Source organism: Dendrobates tinctorius, unplaced genomic scaffold (genome assembly GCF_039654945.1).
Source record: "Dendrobates tinctorius isolate UK_male_01 unplaced genomic scaffold, ASM3965494v1 ptg000016l, whole genome shotgun sequence".
Taxonomy (NCBI): domain Eukaryota; kingdom Metazoa; phylum Chordata; class Amphibia; order Anura; family Dendrobatidae; genus Dendrobates; species Dendrobates tinctorius.
This window is the reverse complement of record NW_027361684.1, coordinates 32534066-32548524: the sequence shown is the minus strand read 5'-3', so window position 1 is coordinate 32548524 and position 14459 is coordinate 32534066. Positions and strand designations below refer to the sequence as shown.

Sequence of the window (14459 nt, the reverse complement as noted above, 5' to 3'; positions counted from 1 at the left end):
AAGATAACAGCCAAGAAAAGCTGCAACATAAAGGCAAATAACAAGAGAAAAGGCGTACACAAGCTGGATTTATCAATACGAATAATAGGCATTGTCAACTGTGCAGAAGAAAGGACAGAATTCAATAAGCTAAAGCAGCTGTAAACTTTAAAGGGATATTACAGTTATATCAAATTATAAGCAACCCACTGGATAGGGGAGAACTGTAAAATTGGACAAGTGGGATCCCCACAAATTCCTAGAATGAGGGTCCTGTGTCTCCCGTTCCCCCAAGAATCCGACTAGACTGCTTTGGGCGTGCTCAATCCAAGTGTATTGCGTGAGGCCGGAAATAGTCTAGTCGGGTTCTGGACGAGGGTACACATATCACATACTTTCGGTCACGGCTGTGGATTCGGAGCCAATTTTGGTGGAGTCGGTGTCATGGAAACTGAGGAGTTGAGGTTTGGTTTACCGACGCCACAGCCCTGGCAGGGCTGTGGAGTTGAAGTTGTGGAGTCGGAGCCCATTTTGGTGGAGTCGGAGTCAGAGGTTTTGCTTACCGACTCCACAGCCCTGCTTACGGTCCTTCAGTCACAGTTGCCAACGCTGACTCCAGGGAATCCTCAGAGCACGCAGTCCGTGCGCAGTGGGGGTTCACATGGTGTTACATTATGCAAGTTTTCAATCAGACAACAGCTTTAACGCCTTCTGGACACAATCTTGAGACTAGAGAAAACATAAGACCCCCATTCCGGCGATCAGTTAGGCCCCCCAACAGTTGGACTGCCACTGACCTGGTCCAAAATAAAGAAAAGTTTGGCAGGGTGGGCAAACTGGGGGAGTTGGTTCTCACTCAAGTAGTTATTTTTTTTTTTACCCAACAAAGTAATGTTTCTAGTAACGTAATTATATGTTTGACTCCACAAAGAAAACCTGTTACTTTCATAAAGCTCTCAAACATAGTGGGGTTCACAAATCCTCTGCTATAGACCACTGCTTCCTAAAGGGGTGGGCCACTACTTTTATATTGATGGCCTACCCTTCAGATAAGCCTCCAATATCTGATCAGTGTGTGTGATACCCGGTACCCCCACCCATTAGCCGTTACTGGCAGCGACCAAAGTTCTCTGATGCTACCAGAACACAGCAGATCTTTAATAACTATAGTGACCGTGGTTCCCCATTATTCAATTATTCATTGTTCAAGAGACAAGTTGAGCATCGCTCTTGAACCAGCACCGAGGCTCTAAATGAGGTCTTGGAAAAAGTTAAATATTGCAATATGTCACCAACTTGTTCATTCCAAGCCTAGAAGACTTGGAGCGGTCCTTAAAAATCATGGCGGTCATACAAAATACTAGATGTATTAGATTTTGATGTGGGGTGTATTCATATTTTCATTAACAAATTTGAATAAAACTGAAGATTTTCTATTGAAAGTTATATTAGTAACCTTACTTTCATGTAATGTGTTAAAAAATATTCAATGAAGCTCAAGACTTGACAATAGTTTAGAAATTGCTCGTGTTTGGTGAGATATTGATTAAAATCTTACTTTTCAAGGGGGGTGTGCTCATTTTTGAGCACTGTATATATACATACACAGGAGGTCTAAGGGGTAATCTTTCTTGTGGAGATCGCCAAGTTGGTGAAAGGAGCCTCAGACGACAGGAACTCAATAGGTGACGCTAGAAATCCAGACCTCCATCTCTGAAGAAGATATATGGTCCCTGATTAATACCAGGTTGTGTTACCTCAATTCCGTCTATGCACAGTATCAGTGACTTGCTGCAGCATTGCCCTGGACTCGGAGATCGTGCAGAGACAGCGTGCGAGTGTGAAGCTCGTGGGGTTTAGGTGGAGTTACAGGGGGTGTTCTCACTAATGACTTGTAGCCCAGCACAAGTGCTGATGGTGAATATAGTCAGAAGGGAGCAGAGGATCCTGAAGAGGAAGTGATGGCTGTGATAGCAGAGATGATGCCAGGGGTCAGGAAACGAGGCAGAAAGGTACAACACACCACAAAACTTGTCAAAATAAAGAAATATTTTAGGCATTCCATCTATAGGCATTTATGACAAAAAAGAACCTTATCTAGGACAGTGGTTTACCTCTAGAAAAACTGTAAAAAAAAAATGAGGCATGGGCGATAATCAATAGAGAAGCCCAAAAAATAACCATGTTTTTGCTGATGAGGCCCCATTAGAAAAGCTTTGAGTAACCGAGACGCATATTTCTTAAGCCAACGTGAAGCCTCACCTACTCAGAGGGACGACTATACACTGCGCTGCCGGTGAGAAGCACAACATGAGCACAGCATCTCCTGCCTGGAACGCGTACTATAGGATGAGAGCTCAGGACCTGTACAATGCCGCTCGGGGGTCACCTTTCTATATTTTCTAAGTGTCAGTAATGCGGAAACTTGAATCCCTAAAGACTGACGCTATTTGGCCGATTATAAAGATAATTTACATTGGCGTCAACATTTTCTTTAGTGGGTTTTTGTCATTTTTATATTACAATAGTAGCCTTTTTCTTTTTACAACTGGGATCAATACTAATGTGACTGATGTCCATTCGTGTCGGTCTGTATACATTAAGATTACGGTACTTTCGTTAAACCGTGCGCAGAGCGTGGTTAGCGCACAGTGTGGTCATGCGCTCCTGACCCTTCCCAATATTACACAGGCACATTCGGAAAGGCGGAGGGTGCATTTGTGCTCACTCAGGAGGCGGGAGTACCTCTGCTTGTAGGTCAACTTCTCTAACCAAAAAGGGAGTCCAAAATGGAATATGAGGAACCCAATAAACCCAACTCTTTTTTTCCCCTAAATATATCTGCTCTTGGGGAAGAGCTGGGACCACAACACAAATAAGATGATCCCTGGTCACGTCTAACATGGTGATTTCAGACAACAATCATCGAATGTGTATGCTTTTCTTATTTCTGATGACACAGCACCGTGTTAGAAGAACACGTTATGGTCGCAAAGCCCGACCACATGTCTAATAATCCAAACTAACAGGGGTATCGTATATGATCCCGTATGCTTGGATCAGCAGACCGCAAAGAGGTCTGGATATGCGGCCAAGAAATCCTAATGGACGCCACTGATAAGCGTTCATGTCCAATGGCCATCAGATCTTCTGGGACAGAAAACTTTATGCTTCATGAGACCCTGAGAGTCCAATACTTGTAACAATTAAAGTCACACCTGAATTCTCAGTTTTAGTAGAGTTGGCCGTAAGGCTTTGTTCACACTAACATCAAGGTTTCAGGTCAATATAAAAGTCATGGTGGCATGACGGATCTGGGGTGTTATGGAACCATACAGTAATCAGTGGATGTCATCAATTCATGCCGCACTATTCTGTCACAAGTGTGGTAAACCCGATTGAACGCTTGATTGTAGTGAGAGCAGAGTCTGAGCCTTGTATTAATGCACCCAAGGCACTACATCAATATCAAGCGCTATAATGCTCAAGATGAAAATATATTTTTGTACTAGTCCCAAGATGGCATCTAGGAGGGGGACACAGTGCTATACACGTGACCACGATGCACTCTTCAATAGATCTCAACATTGTTAAAGGGAATCTGTCACCAGAATTTTGCTACCTCATCTGAGAGCAGCATGATATAGAGACAGAGACCCTGATTTCAGCGCTGTAACACTTGGTTTACTGAGTGCAACAGTTGTAACAAAATCACGGTTTTCTCTGCTGCCGGTTTAGCAGTTCTCTAAATGCTGAGCTCTGTATAACCCCGCCCACATCACTGATTGGCAGTTGTTTACACTGTGCATTAGCAGAAAGCTGCTAATCATTGGTGGGGGTGTGGCTACAGAGAACAGTTGACTAGGAAACAGGAGACACTTGGTGATAATTATAGAAACTGCAAAACACAGCCTAATAAGTGACACACCACAGGAGTCAGGATCTCTGCCCCTATAAAATGCTGTTCTCAGATTACATAGCAAAAACCTGCTGACAGATTCCCTTCAACATGAAATACATATATAAAAACTAGTCTTACCACAGACTGCTCAATCCAAATTGTGTCAGGAAGTTATACAACGCGTCTATATGATGAAGTGATTATAATTTTGTGATAATCTGTCAGTGGGTTCCACTGTACTGTCTGTAACTGATTAGCAATAGTCAGTGCTTACTACTACTCTACCATTCTGACATTAGTGTAAGGGTATGTGCACAACAAGTTCAGTGTTTGCAGCAGAGAAATCTACAGCAAACATGGAAGTGTTGGCAGGAAATTGCTGTACAAAACGTGTGCGTCTTTGATGTGTTTTTTCACATTCATTTGGATAAAAGAAAAAATGACTTTTGCAGGTCTGGGATCCTCACCGATCCTGAAAATGAAGAGGAATCGTTGCACAGCACGCCCACTTCATTGGCATCCAAGTGACAGTGGGCACGAGCCGCACCCTGCACAGCCAGGCGGTCAGGAGAGCAGCTGTGCGGAGAAAATCATACTCTAGATCAGTGGTGGTCCCAAATGTTGGACCCCACGTATCATAAAATACCCGCAATATGCCATTCTTTATGAGGGAAGAACGTCCCTTTATCCCGACATAAAACAAATTATCCTAAAAGTCTCAAAGTACAACTGAAGGCGCGATCAGGTATTTAGGGGTGAAAAATGCAAGAAAATCGGAAAAGGAGCATCAAAAGCAACAGCTGCCGATATCCATACAGTCATACATACAAAGCTAAGACTTCACTCACCTCTCTTTCTCAGCAAAGTCATTTTGTAACTTTTGTTCTTTCTCCAGTGCCAGATTTTCCGCCTGGTTCTTCAGGGTCTGTTCATATTCCCGGATTTTCTCTCTAAGTGCTTTTATTGTAACCTCTGTAGAAAAACAATTGGGAGAAAATGTGTTTACATAGCTCTGTGTGGTTATATAATACGAGGCTTTCTTTACCCTGTAGGATCAGTGTGTTTTAAACTCCATCTCTTCAACTCTGACACAAAATCAATAGATATGAGTCCCTTTGGAGACCTTTTACTCCCTAAATGTTAAATTGAACTTTAAACGTTTCAGTTGAGAAGGATCAATGGATTTTGCTGGGAAACAGAGCCAGGGTTTCTGCAACATGCCTGAAAAGAAAAAAATCAATGCTAAAACATAATATCACCTTATTGAACAGTTTCAAATTATCTCTCTGTTGAGCTGGGATTAATAAAGTCTCAGTGTGGGTTAAAGCATGAATTAACATGTGGAACCGTTTATTCATTTTTCTGCGCACATTAGGACATTAATTTCCCGTAGCCTCCGCGCGTGTGATGAATGCTCGGCGTGCCTCCCCGCTTCGGCTCCGGCCATTTGCATATTTCTCGGATTGCATTGTGATGTAAATCAATTAAATTCATCTTAAAGCCTGTAGACATGTACAATTAAAGAACCACACAAGAGGAAACACAAACCGTCACCTCAGCGCAAATGTGACCTGCTTCGCTCCACTACGCCGGTGATGAGCTGAGGACTTTACACTATCCGGCGTTCACACATCCAGCTAGGTGGATTTAAAGGGAATAAAGTGCTCATATTGAATGAATCACTTAGGGTCTAATAAATCTGGTAACGAGTCCTTTCAGAAGGGGTATATGAAGCAGGGGGAGACCTGCGGGCTGTGATTGGGTAACTTGTCACTATAAAGACCCCTTTATAGGGGCCCATAAATTGGCGATCTGCTGAGGAGCCACGCACTCTGCACTCATTCTTTGGCCGATCCTATAATTTATCATAAGAGCATCTCCCAGTGTAATCATGAGATTAAATGATTAAAATAATAATTACAAAACTAGTTTGAGGAAAAGGGCCTTAAAGGGGTGATGACCACCTCTAGTATATAGTGGATTGGTGCTCATTAAGAAATCTGTCTTTATAAACCTACATAAAAGGGGCAGACTCAGCCCATTATATTGATAATCAAACCTTTGGATGCAGTCAGACAGCTGTACAAATCAGGCGAAGATCCGAGCACAAAAGCCCAGACGGGCTGGCGGCTCTCTCAACCCGAGCGTGACCGATTCAAATATTGGTATGATGCTGTAACGCTCTGGTCAGGAGATCTGCCAGTCAGTCCGAGCATTGCACTCCAATTTATACAATGGTCTGACTGCGCCATTAGGATGGGTCCAACATCCCCTCCGATGACCTGTTCGCACACTGCAATGGGATGTACACAGTGTAGGGAACAGGAACAGCACGGGTCTATGCACTGTGCATTGGCCATTCTTGGGTACTGCTGCTCAACATCCATTCACTTCAATAGGAGCTAAGATGCCATATCCAAGAATGGTGAACACATAGCATATGGAGCCGTAGTTACCAGCTCTGTACACGGTGTATATGTGGCCACAGCAGGATATGAATAAAAGCTTATTGGTGGGGTAGCTGGGTGCTGGCACATGCTGATCGAAAAACAATAACCTTTCCAAGATCATCAATATGCAAGTCAACGACACCCCCTTTAAACATGACCTGCCACTAGATCAAAATTATTGAGTTTTTGGTCTTCTTTTATTTCCACTGCTTTCCCAAGTATGCCCTTTTTAAAAAAAAAAATTATACATTCTCCACACAGTTGAGATAGGGGAATTTATATTTAGTACTCATTGGTAACTGTCATTACCAAGGGAGTGTGGCTCACAATGCAATAATGCATAGCAGCCTAAAGACCCGCCCCTGAGGAGCCTGTGGGTCACGCCCCCTTAGCAAAGACCATACAAATTGGCACTAAACAAAAATGTTCATAGCAATGGAAATGTACAGCAGGTAAAAAAAATACAAAAAAAGGAATATTAAGAGAAGGAATGCAAATGTCCACTGCGTGTAAATGGAAAACTGAGACCAATATCATCAAATGTTAAATCTTTGTTCATTCTTCATTGGAACATACATGGAAACCAATCTTTACATTTCTAAATTTGTGCATTTTGGGATTTTATTATTACACATCAAATGGTCGGCTACTTCCACCAAAATTGGCAAATTTTATCTAATGTGCATTGTCACCATTTAAAGAAAAAAAAAAAGCTGAAGGATACAGGGACAATCCTATCGGTGAGGGAACAGCTTCTGAATATTACTGATGACCAAATATTATTCCGCTGTTCCGTGACACTAAAAATGCATCATTTTACTATTCTAAGTTTTAGGTTTTCCAACTCTACAACTTTATTTTGAAAATTCAAGAAAACTTCAGTTGTAAAAAAAGAAACCCGCATCATATTTAAAAGGGTTGTCCATCCCGACCATTGTTTGTAGCAGTCACGTGCCATCTCGGCTTTCCTGCTGGAAAAGTTAGCACAGATACCTGCTGGGGTCCAGACAGTTGTTTTGTGGTTTGTTTTTTTAAACCCTAACTGACTCAATTTAAAAAAAAAAAAAAGAGCTCTGCAAAACCAGTGGACACAATAAAGAGAAGCTTTAAATTGTCATGTGTTCACCTGGTAATGTACGTGACCATTTATTCAGAGATCCTGCATTATCATAATACCCTGTTCTCAATTAGATGGAAATAGAAAACAGACTCTGACCAGAACAGTCACATTTCTTAGTGTTTCTGCCGAGACAGGTTAACGATAATCAAGTTTTGTACTTGCATCAAGGCCAAGAACATTCAGCCTAAGAAGAAACACATAAGCCATTTACGGTACATTGTTTTTGAGTAGCACTCCAATTAGTCTGTTTTTCCACAGAATTGTAATTAGTTAAGGCCTTCGGCTCTAAGGTGGCCTGATCTGGAGATGGTCACACACAATAATCACTTCAAGCTGAGACCTGGAGGACTGTCCTGCGACGCTAATCCTCCAAACAGGGGGCAGATACAGTCATATGTTAAAGTTTGGGCACCCCTATTAATGTTAACCTTTTTTCTTTATAACAATTTTGTTTTTTGCAACAGCTATTTCAGTTTCATATATCTATTAACTGATGGACGCAGTTATATTTCTGGATTCAAATGAGGTTTATTGTACTAACAGAAAATGTGCAATCTGCATTTAAACAAAATTTGACCGGTGCAAAAGTATGGGCACCTCAACATAAAAGTGACATTAATATTTCGTAGATCCTCCTTTTGCAAAAATAACAGCCTCTAGTCGCTTCCTGTAGCTATTAATGAGTTCCTGGATCCTGGATGAAGGTATTTGTGACCATTCCTGTTTACAAAATAATTCCAGTTCAGTTAAGTTTGATGGTCGCCGAGCATGGACAGACCACTTCAAATCATCCCACAGATGTTCAATGATATTCAGGTCTGGGGTCTGGGATGGCCATTCCAGAACATTGTAATTGTTCCTCTGCATGAATGCCTGAGTAGATTTGGAGCGGTGTTTTGGATCATTGTCTTGCTGAAATATCCATCCCCTGCGTAACTTCAACTTCGTCACTGATTCTTGCACATTATTGTCAAGAATTTGCTGATTCTGAGTTGAATCCATGCGACCCTCAACTTTAACAAGATTCCCGGTGCCGGCATTGGCCACACAGTACCAAAGCATGATGGAACCTCCACCAAATTTTACTGTGGGTAGCAAGTGTTTTTCTTGAAATGCTGTGTTTTTTAGCCTCCATGCATAACGCCTTTTTGTATGACCAAACAACTCAATCTTTGTTTCATCAGTCCACAGGACCTTCTTCCAAAATGTAACTGGCTTGTCCAAATGTGCTTTTGCATACCTCAGGCGACTCAGTTTGTGGCGTGCTTGCAGAAACGGCTTCTTTCGCATCACTCTCCCATACAGCTTCTCCTTGTGCAAAGTGCGCTGTATTGTTGACCGATGCACAGTGACACCATCTGCAGCAAGATGATGCTGCAGGTCTTTGGAGGTGGTCTGTGGATTGTCCTTGACTGTTCTCACCATTCTTCTTCTCTGCCTTTCTGATATTTTTCTTGGCCTGCCACTTCTGGGCTTAACAAGAACTGTACCGGTGTTCTTCCATTTCCTTACTATGTTCCTCACAGTGGAAACTGACAGGTTAAATCTGTGAGACAACTTTTTGTATCCTTCCCCTGAAAAGCTATGTTGAATAATCTTTGTTTTCAGATCATTTGAGAGTTGTTTTGAGGAGCCCATGATGCCCCTCTTCATAGGATAATCAAATAGGAGAACTACTTGCAAGGGCCACCTTAAATACCTTTTCTCATGATTTGATACACCTGGCTATGAAGTTCAAAGCTCAATGAGGTTACAAAACCAATTTAGTGCTTCAGGAAGTCAGTAAAAAGTAGTTAGGAGTGTTCAAATCAAGAAAATGATAAGGGTGCCCATACTTTTGCACCGGTCAAATTTTGTTTAAATGCAGATTGCACATTTTCTGTAAGTACAATAAACCTCATTTGAATCCAGAAATATAACTGAGTCCATCAGTTATGAGATATATGAAACTGAAATAGCTGTTGCAAAAACCAAAATTGTTATAAAGAAAAAAGGTTAACATTAATAGGGGTGCCCAAACTTTAACATATGGCTGTAACTATCTCTTCTTTGGCAGGACCAACACTTGAGGACAAAGGAACGTTACAACCACATACTACAGTCACAGTCCCTGTAAAGTACTAAGATTTTTAAGCAGACACCAGGTTCTTTGTAATAAGGCAGAAATTATTTGTCACATTAGAAGGCAGCAGTCCGCTCCGAGTGACGGCGTCACTGGTTGTAACAACATCAGTCATTGGTCACCAAGTAGAGAACGTACCTGCCGAAAAAAATCATCTCCAAGAGTCCAGAAGACCAAACAATATCATGGGAAGGACAAGCACTATAGCGAGACAAATGGTGAAACAGCAAGGAGGAACCAAGGAGGACCACTACAGATGGAAAAATGGAAGCATGGCCTGAAGGGTGAGGAGACTAGGCTCTACGAGGTGCAGGAGTGTTTATTTTTTTTTTCGCAACCACAAACATAATTATGTGTCCAGATCATCACAAAATCCATGTTCTGCTTATGAGTCCCCAAACACATTAAATAGAGGCTGTTTGCTTGACAGCTATCTCTACAGGTTTCCCCATGCTCCTCCAGCGCACCTGTGCTATGAAAGAGCCGCTGTCATACAAAGTTTGGTCTAAAAACAAACATTCTGCGCTGTACTCACTGCCCCCAGGTCCACTGGAAAGTCTACTGCTCACTGTGTCTGCTATGGGCTATGGCACTGATGTCACATTGACAGAAACACGCGGGTAGACCCAAAGAGAATGAGAACAGCGCCTCACAGAGGAAGAATAAATGAAAGTGGACAACCCCTTTAAGAAAGAAATATAACTTCCCACATTGCTCCTAAGTCTGCAACATTTTCTACATGATCCCAAAACAGTCTGTCTTGCAAAAAAATCAGTTTTTACTGGAAAACCTCTTTATTGTTCATATGAGGACGTGTTATTTTTTGTAGCTTTTTCCTGAAGAGCTTTTGAAAATAGAACCCGTCAGAAGCTTTTACCCTCAAAAAATAGCATTATTATGATTATATAGGCCTTTAAAAGATAAGCCAGTCAATCTATTTACGATCACTGCTCCGGAAACGAGAAATCGCATTTCCACGTTGTGTCTGAAAGTGAATTTGGACGTGAAGATGCACTTACAGCTTGAGACTGAGAAGCTGTAAGTGCATCTTCACCCCAAATGTACTTCCAAACATACCTTCAAAAACTTCTTGCTGCTGAAAAATTGCTTTGGGATCATAAAAGGATCAACGGGCTTATTTTTAAAGGGCTAAACAACTATATTAATGGTTTTCGGGGGGGGGGGGGGGGAAACTTCCTAGCAAGATTCCTTTTGTCTCCTGCTGACCAATCCTATCTCCAATTAGCGGGGCTCAGTGATCAATAGTCCTGCTGCAGACGGGGCACAGTAGGGAGAAGTCTGCTGTGGTCAGCTTCTTACAACCAACCACACACAGGGCAGTGAGGATGAAGAGGGGGAGACAGTGCAGTTCCTAAGACACACAGAAAAGATTTCCTTACATACTTCTCACATTTAATTGTAAAATGAGACAAAACAAGGTAAAGAAAAAAGGGAGAGAGGAAAGGGTTATTCCTATCTTCATAGATGGATATTGTTGGATAGTGCTTGTACTTTTGCAGTTTACAACTTAAGAAACATTTGCAGCTGTTCTTGAGATATTAACACTTATTTACAGCATCTTTCCTAGGAAACCGACCACCACTGTTGTCTAGGTTGTAAGCCCTGCACTAAAGCTGGCTGGGATTAGAAGTGATCCTAGCCAGCTTCAAAACAACGCAATAGAAAAGAGCTTGTAAGCACTGCATATGTTCTGCTGTCTAACAGTGGTGGTCGGTCCCCAAGGCAATGAGCTGTAAACAAACGAAAAGTGTTAATATCTGAAGAATGGCTGAAAATTCTAATAAGAAGTGAATTCCAAAATTACTTTTATTTACAAGCACTACCCAACATTACTCACCTATGAAGATGGGGATAAGCCTTTACGGGAGGAAGAGCTTGGACATTTGGTTATTTACTGGTTTTGAGAATTTTCAGTACTTAGTATTCAGTATTTTACATCAGTATTTGTAAGCCAAAACCAGGAGTGGAACAATCAGAGGAAAAGTATAATAGAAACACGTCACACCACTTCTGGATTTATCACCCACTCCTGGTTTGGGCTTACAAATATGAGTGTAAAATACTGACCGTGTGAACGTGGCCTTAAAGTGACATCTGCATCAACTCAGCTGAGTTTTTCTTTTATGAAGTGGGGTGTACTGAAAATAGAAAAAAAGATTTGAAAATAAGGACTACTAAAGATTTTGGCAACGTCATGTATTTGTAGGATGAAATTAACCAACCTTCCTCCAACTGGAGGATAAAGTCGTCTCGAGTTATAATTCAGAAATAAAAGTGTACAGCCTCAAAAAGTGTAATGCCTACTACAAATTTATAATTATCACCCCCTAAAATCTAGATAGATGAACATTATCTGATAGTTTACTAAAAATAAAGGCTTGGAAGATCAGAAATACTAATGGAGAAATAATACAGAAATTTTACATAACATCTGCAAACATTTCCCTGCAGATTCCTGATCACTTTGCTGGTGCCTGTGCTGCTGCATTTTCCAGGGCTCATGTCATAGCTAGTCTTATTAATTTTTATTGCTTTAGAACTTTATTGCACCAAGTACCGATATTGTCATGGCTTTAGCTATTAAAACCCAGAAGTGTCAGCCTGTTTGTACAGACGACGCCAGGATTCATTTAATACAATATCCAGAAGATTTGCTGCCAGTCTCTCCAGCACATAAATACCTAATGTAATAATACAATATCAACAATTGTGCTTGTTTACACGGGAGGGGCAGTCACTGACGACTGTCACAGCCCCAATTACAGACATTACAGGACATTAGCCAAGAGGATGTTCTGATCTGGAACCAGTCTGCTTAGAAGAACCCATGGATGCTGATTTTAGGCACAAGGTTAGAGGAGGCACGGATTTTATAAAGCTGGGAAATTTGCATCACCTGGCCTTTCCTAAAGATGACGGTGAACAAGCCATAAACCTCAACAGGCTAATTAACCCCTTAAGGACCGTGGGATTTTCCGTTTTTGCTCCCCTTCTTCCCAGAGCAATAACTTTTTCTTTCGGTCACCATGGCCGTGTGAGGGCTTTTTTGTTTGCGGGACGAGCTGTAATTTTGAACGACACCATTTGTTTGACCATGTCATGTACTGGAATTTTTTTTTTTTCTTTTACCATGTTCAATAAATGCTAAAACTGACCTGCCATTATGATTCTCCAGGTCATTACGAGTTCACAGATACCAAGCAGGTATAGGTTCTGCTTTATTTAAGTGGTGAAAAAAAATCCAAAATTTGCAAAAAAAAAAAAATCTCCATTTTATGTGATCTGGGGCTGGGTGAGGGCTGATTTTTTGCGTGCTGAACTGAAGTTTTTATTGATACCATTTTGGTGTAGATACAATGTTTTGATTGCCCGTTATTGCATTTTATTACAATGTTGAGGCAACCAAAAAAATTTAATTCTGGTGATTTGGTTTTTAACACGCCGATAACAAATATATGTATCCTTGATTTCTTTTTTATGGTTTTATTTTGAATGGGGCGACTTTTATATATATATTTTTAAAAACTTTTTTTTGTACTTTTCACTTACTTCAATAGTCTCCGTGGGAGACTAGAAGCTGCGATCATCAGCCCTGCTGTATGTAGCTAAAATGATCATCTGCGATGAGCGCCGGCAACAGGACTGCGCTCATAGTGATTCGGCAATGTCAACCTCAGGGGTCTCCTGCATGATCCGGGGTTGTCATGCTAACCCATCAGGGACCCGCGCGCATGTGACACGGGCGCCGATAGGTGTGTGATGCATTTCTGATGCGAGCATGTTAAATACTGTTGTCAGAGATTAACAGCGGGATTTAACATGTTAAAAGCCGAGGGTGGATCACGATTCTACCTGCAGCTGTTTGGACCACGTCAGCTGATTAAATCAGCTGACGTGCTGGAAAACATGCGGGCTCATCGCCGGAGCACACATGGAGTGCGGGGACACGACGTATATACACGTCAAAGTTCATTAGGGGTTTAATTTCTGTAACCTTGGTTAAAATTATCAGAGCACCCAAATCTCCAAACTTTTCCATTGATCCATTTTCCATTTTGTTATTTTTAAAATGGAAAAAATTACTATATATATGCATAAATATAAATATATATATATATATATATATATATATATATAGTCATTTTTTACATATCAAAAAATAAAATAAAAATTATATATGCATACCTAAAATACAAATAAAATATGTCATCTTTAATTTGCTTAGCTGTTCACAGTAACCGTAATTTTGCAAGTCTCTCTTCTATCTTATTGGAATGATCGCCCTGTTAGTCGGGTGATTCCGAGTCCCGTACATACACATAATATAGTACACACCTTGATTCTTGACTTCAGCAAACTCTTTGTTGTATTCATCTAATGTCTCTCGGAGTTTCTGATTCTCTGTTTCAATGTCGTGCATTCGCTGAACCTTTAGTTGCAATTGCTGTCCCAGATCCAAGGCAGGCACTGGATCTAAAGTTTAAAGAAAAAGATAAAAAAGAAATGTTCACTGTTTTTTGCCCAATATAGCCATATACACAGTGGTGACAACAAAATTAGTCAACGGCTTCCTGGGACTTTGATAACAATGTACTATTACAAAAGGTAAGGATGCCAATCGGTGCGGTCTCTCCTACAGAAGCCAGCATCAGTTCCGAAGTCGGATAAAAGTTGCTATATTGCGGTGCTACATTAGAAGTATCTCCTCCCTGGCAAAAGCAATGTATATAAGAAGAGCACATAAGATCACACAATTAGTATATAGCAGGGCTGTGGAGTCGGTAAGCCACAGTTGCGACTCCGACTCAGACTCCTGGATTTTATCAGGCTCCGGCTCCGACTCCGGCTCCTTCATAAATGGCCAAT

The 14459-nt window shown here is 41.2% G+C and overlaps 1 protein-coding gene across 3 annotated transcripts in view; it reads right to left on the bottom strand.

The window, feature by feature from the left end:
- CUX1 (cut like homeobox 1) overlaps window positions 1–14459 on the bottom strand; it is a 441317-nt gene that overhangs the window by 235124 nt on the left and 191734 nt on the right. For all 3 annotated transcript variants that reach the window (XM_073565621.1, XM_073565622.1, XM_073565623.1), the window contains exons 5-6: window positions 13929–14066; window positions 4729–4852 (exon numbers count right to left, since the gene is read on the bottom strand). In XM_073565621.1, the coding sequence (XP_073421722.1) occupies window positions 4729–4852; window positions 13929–14066 (262 nt within the window). The remainder of the gene's footprint in view (window positions 1–4728; window positions 4853–13928; window positions 14067–14459) is intronic.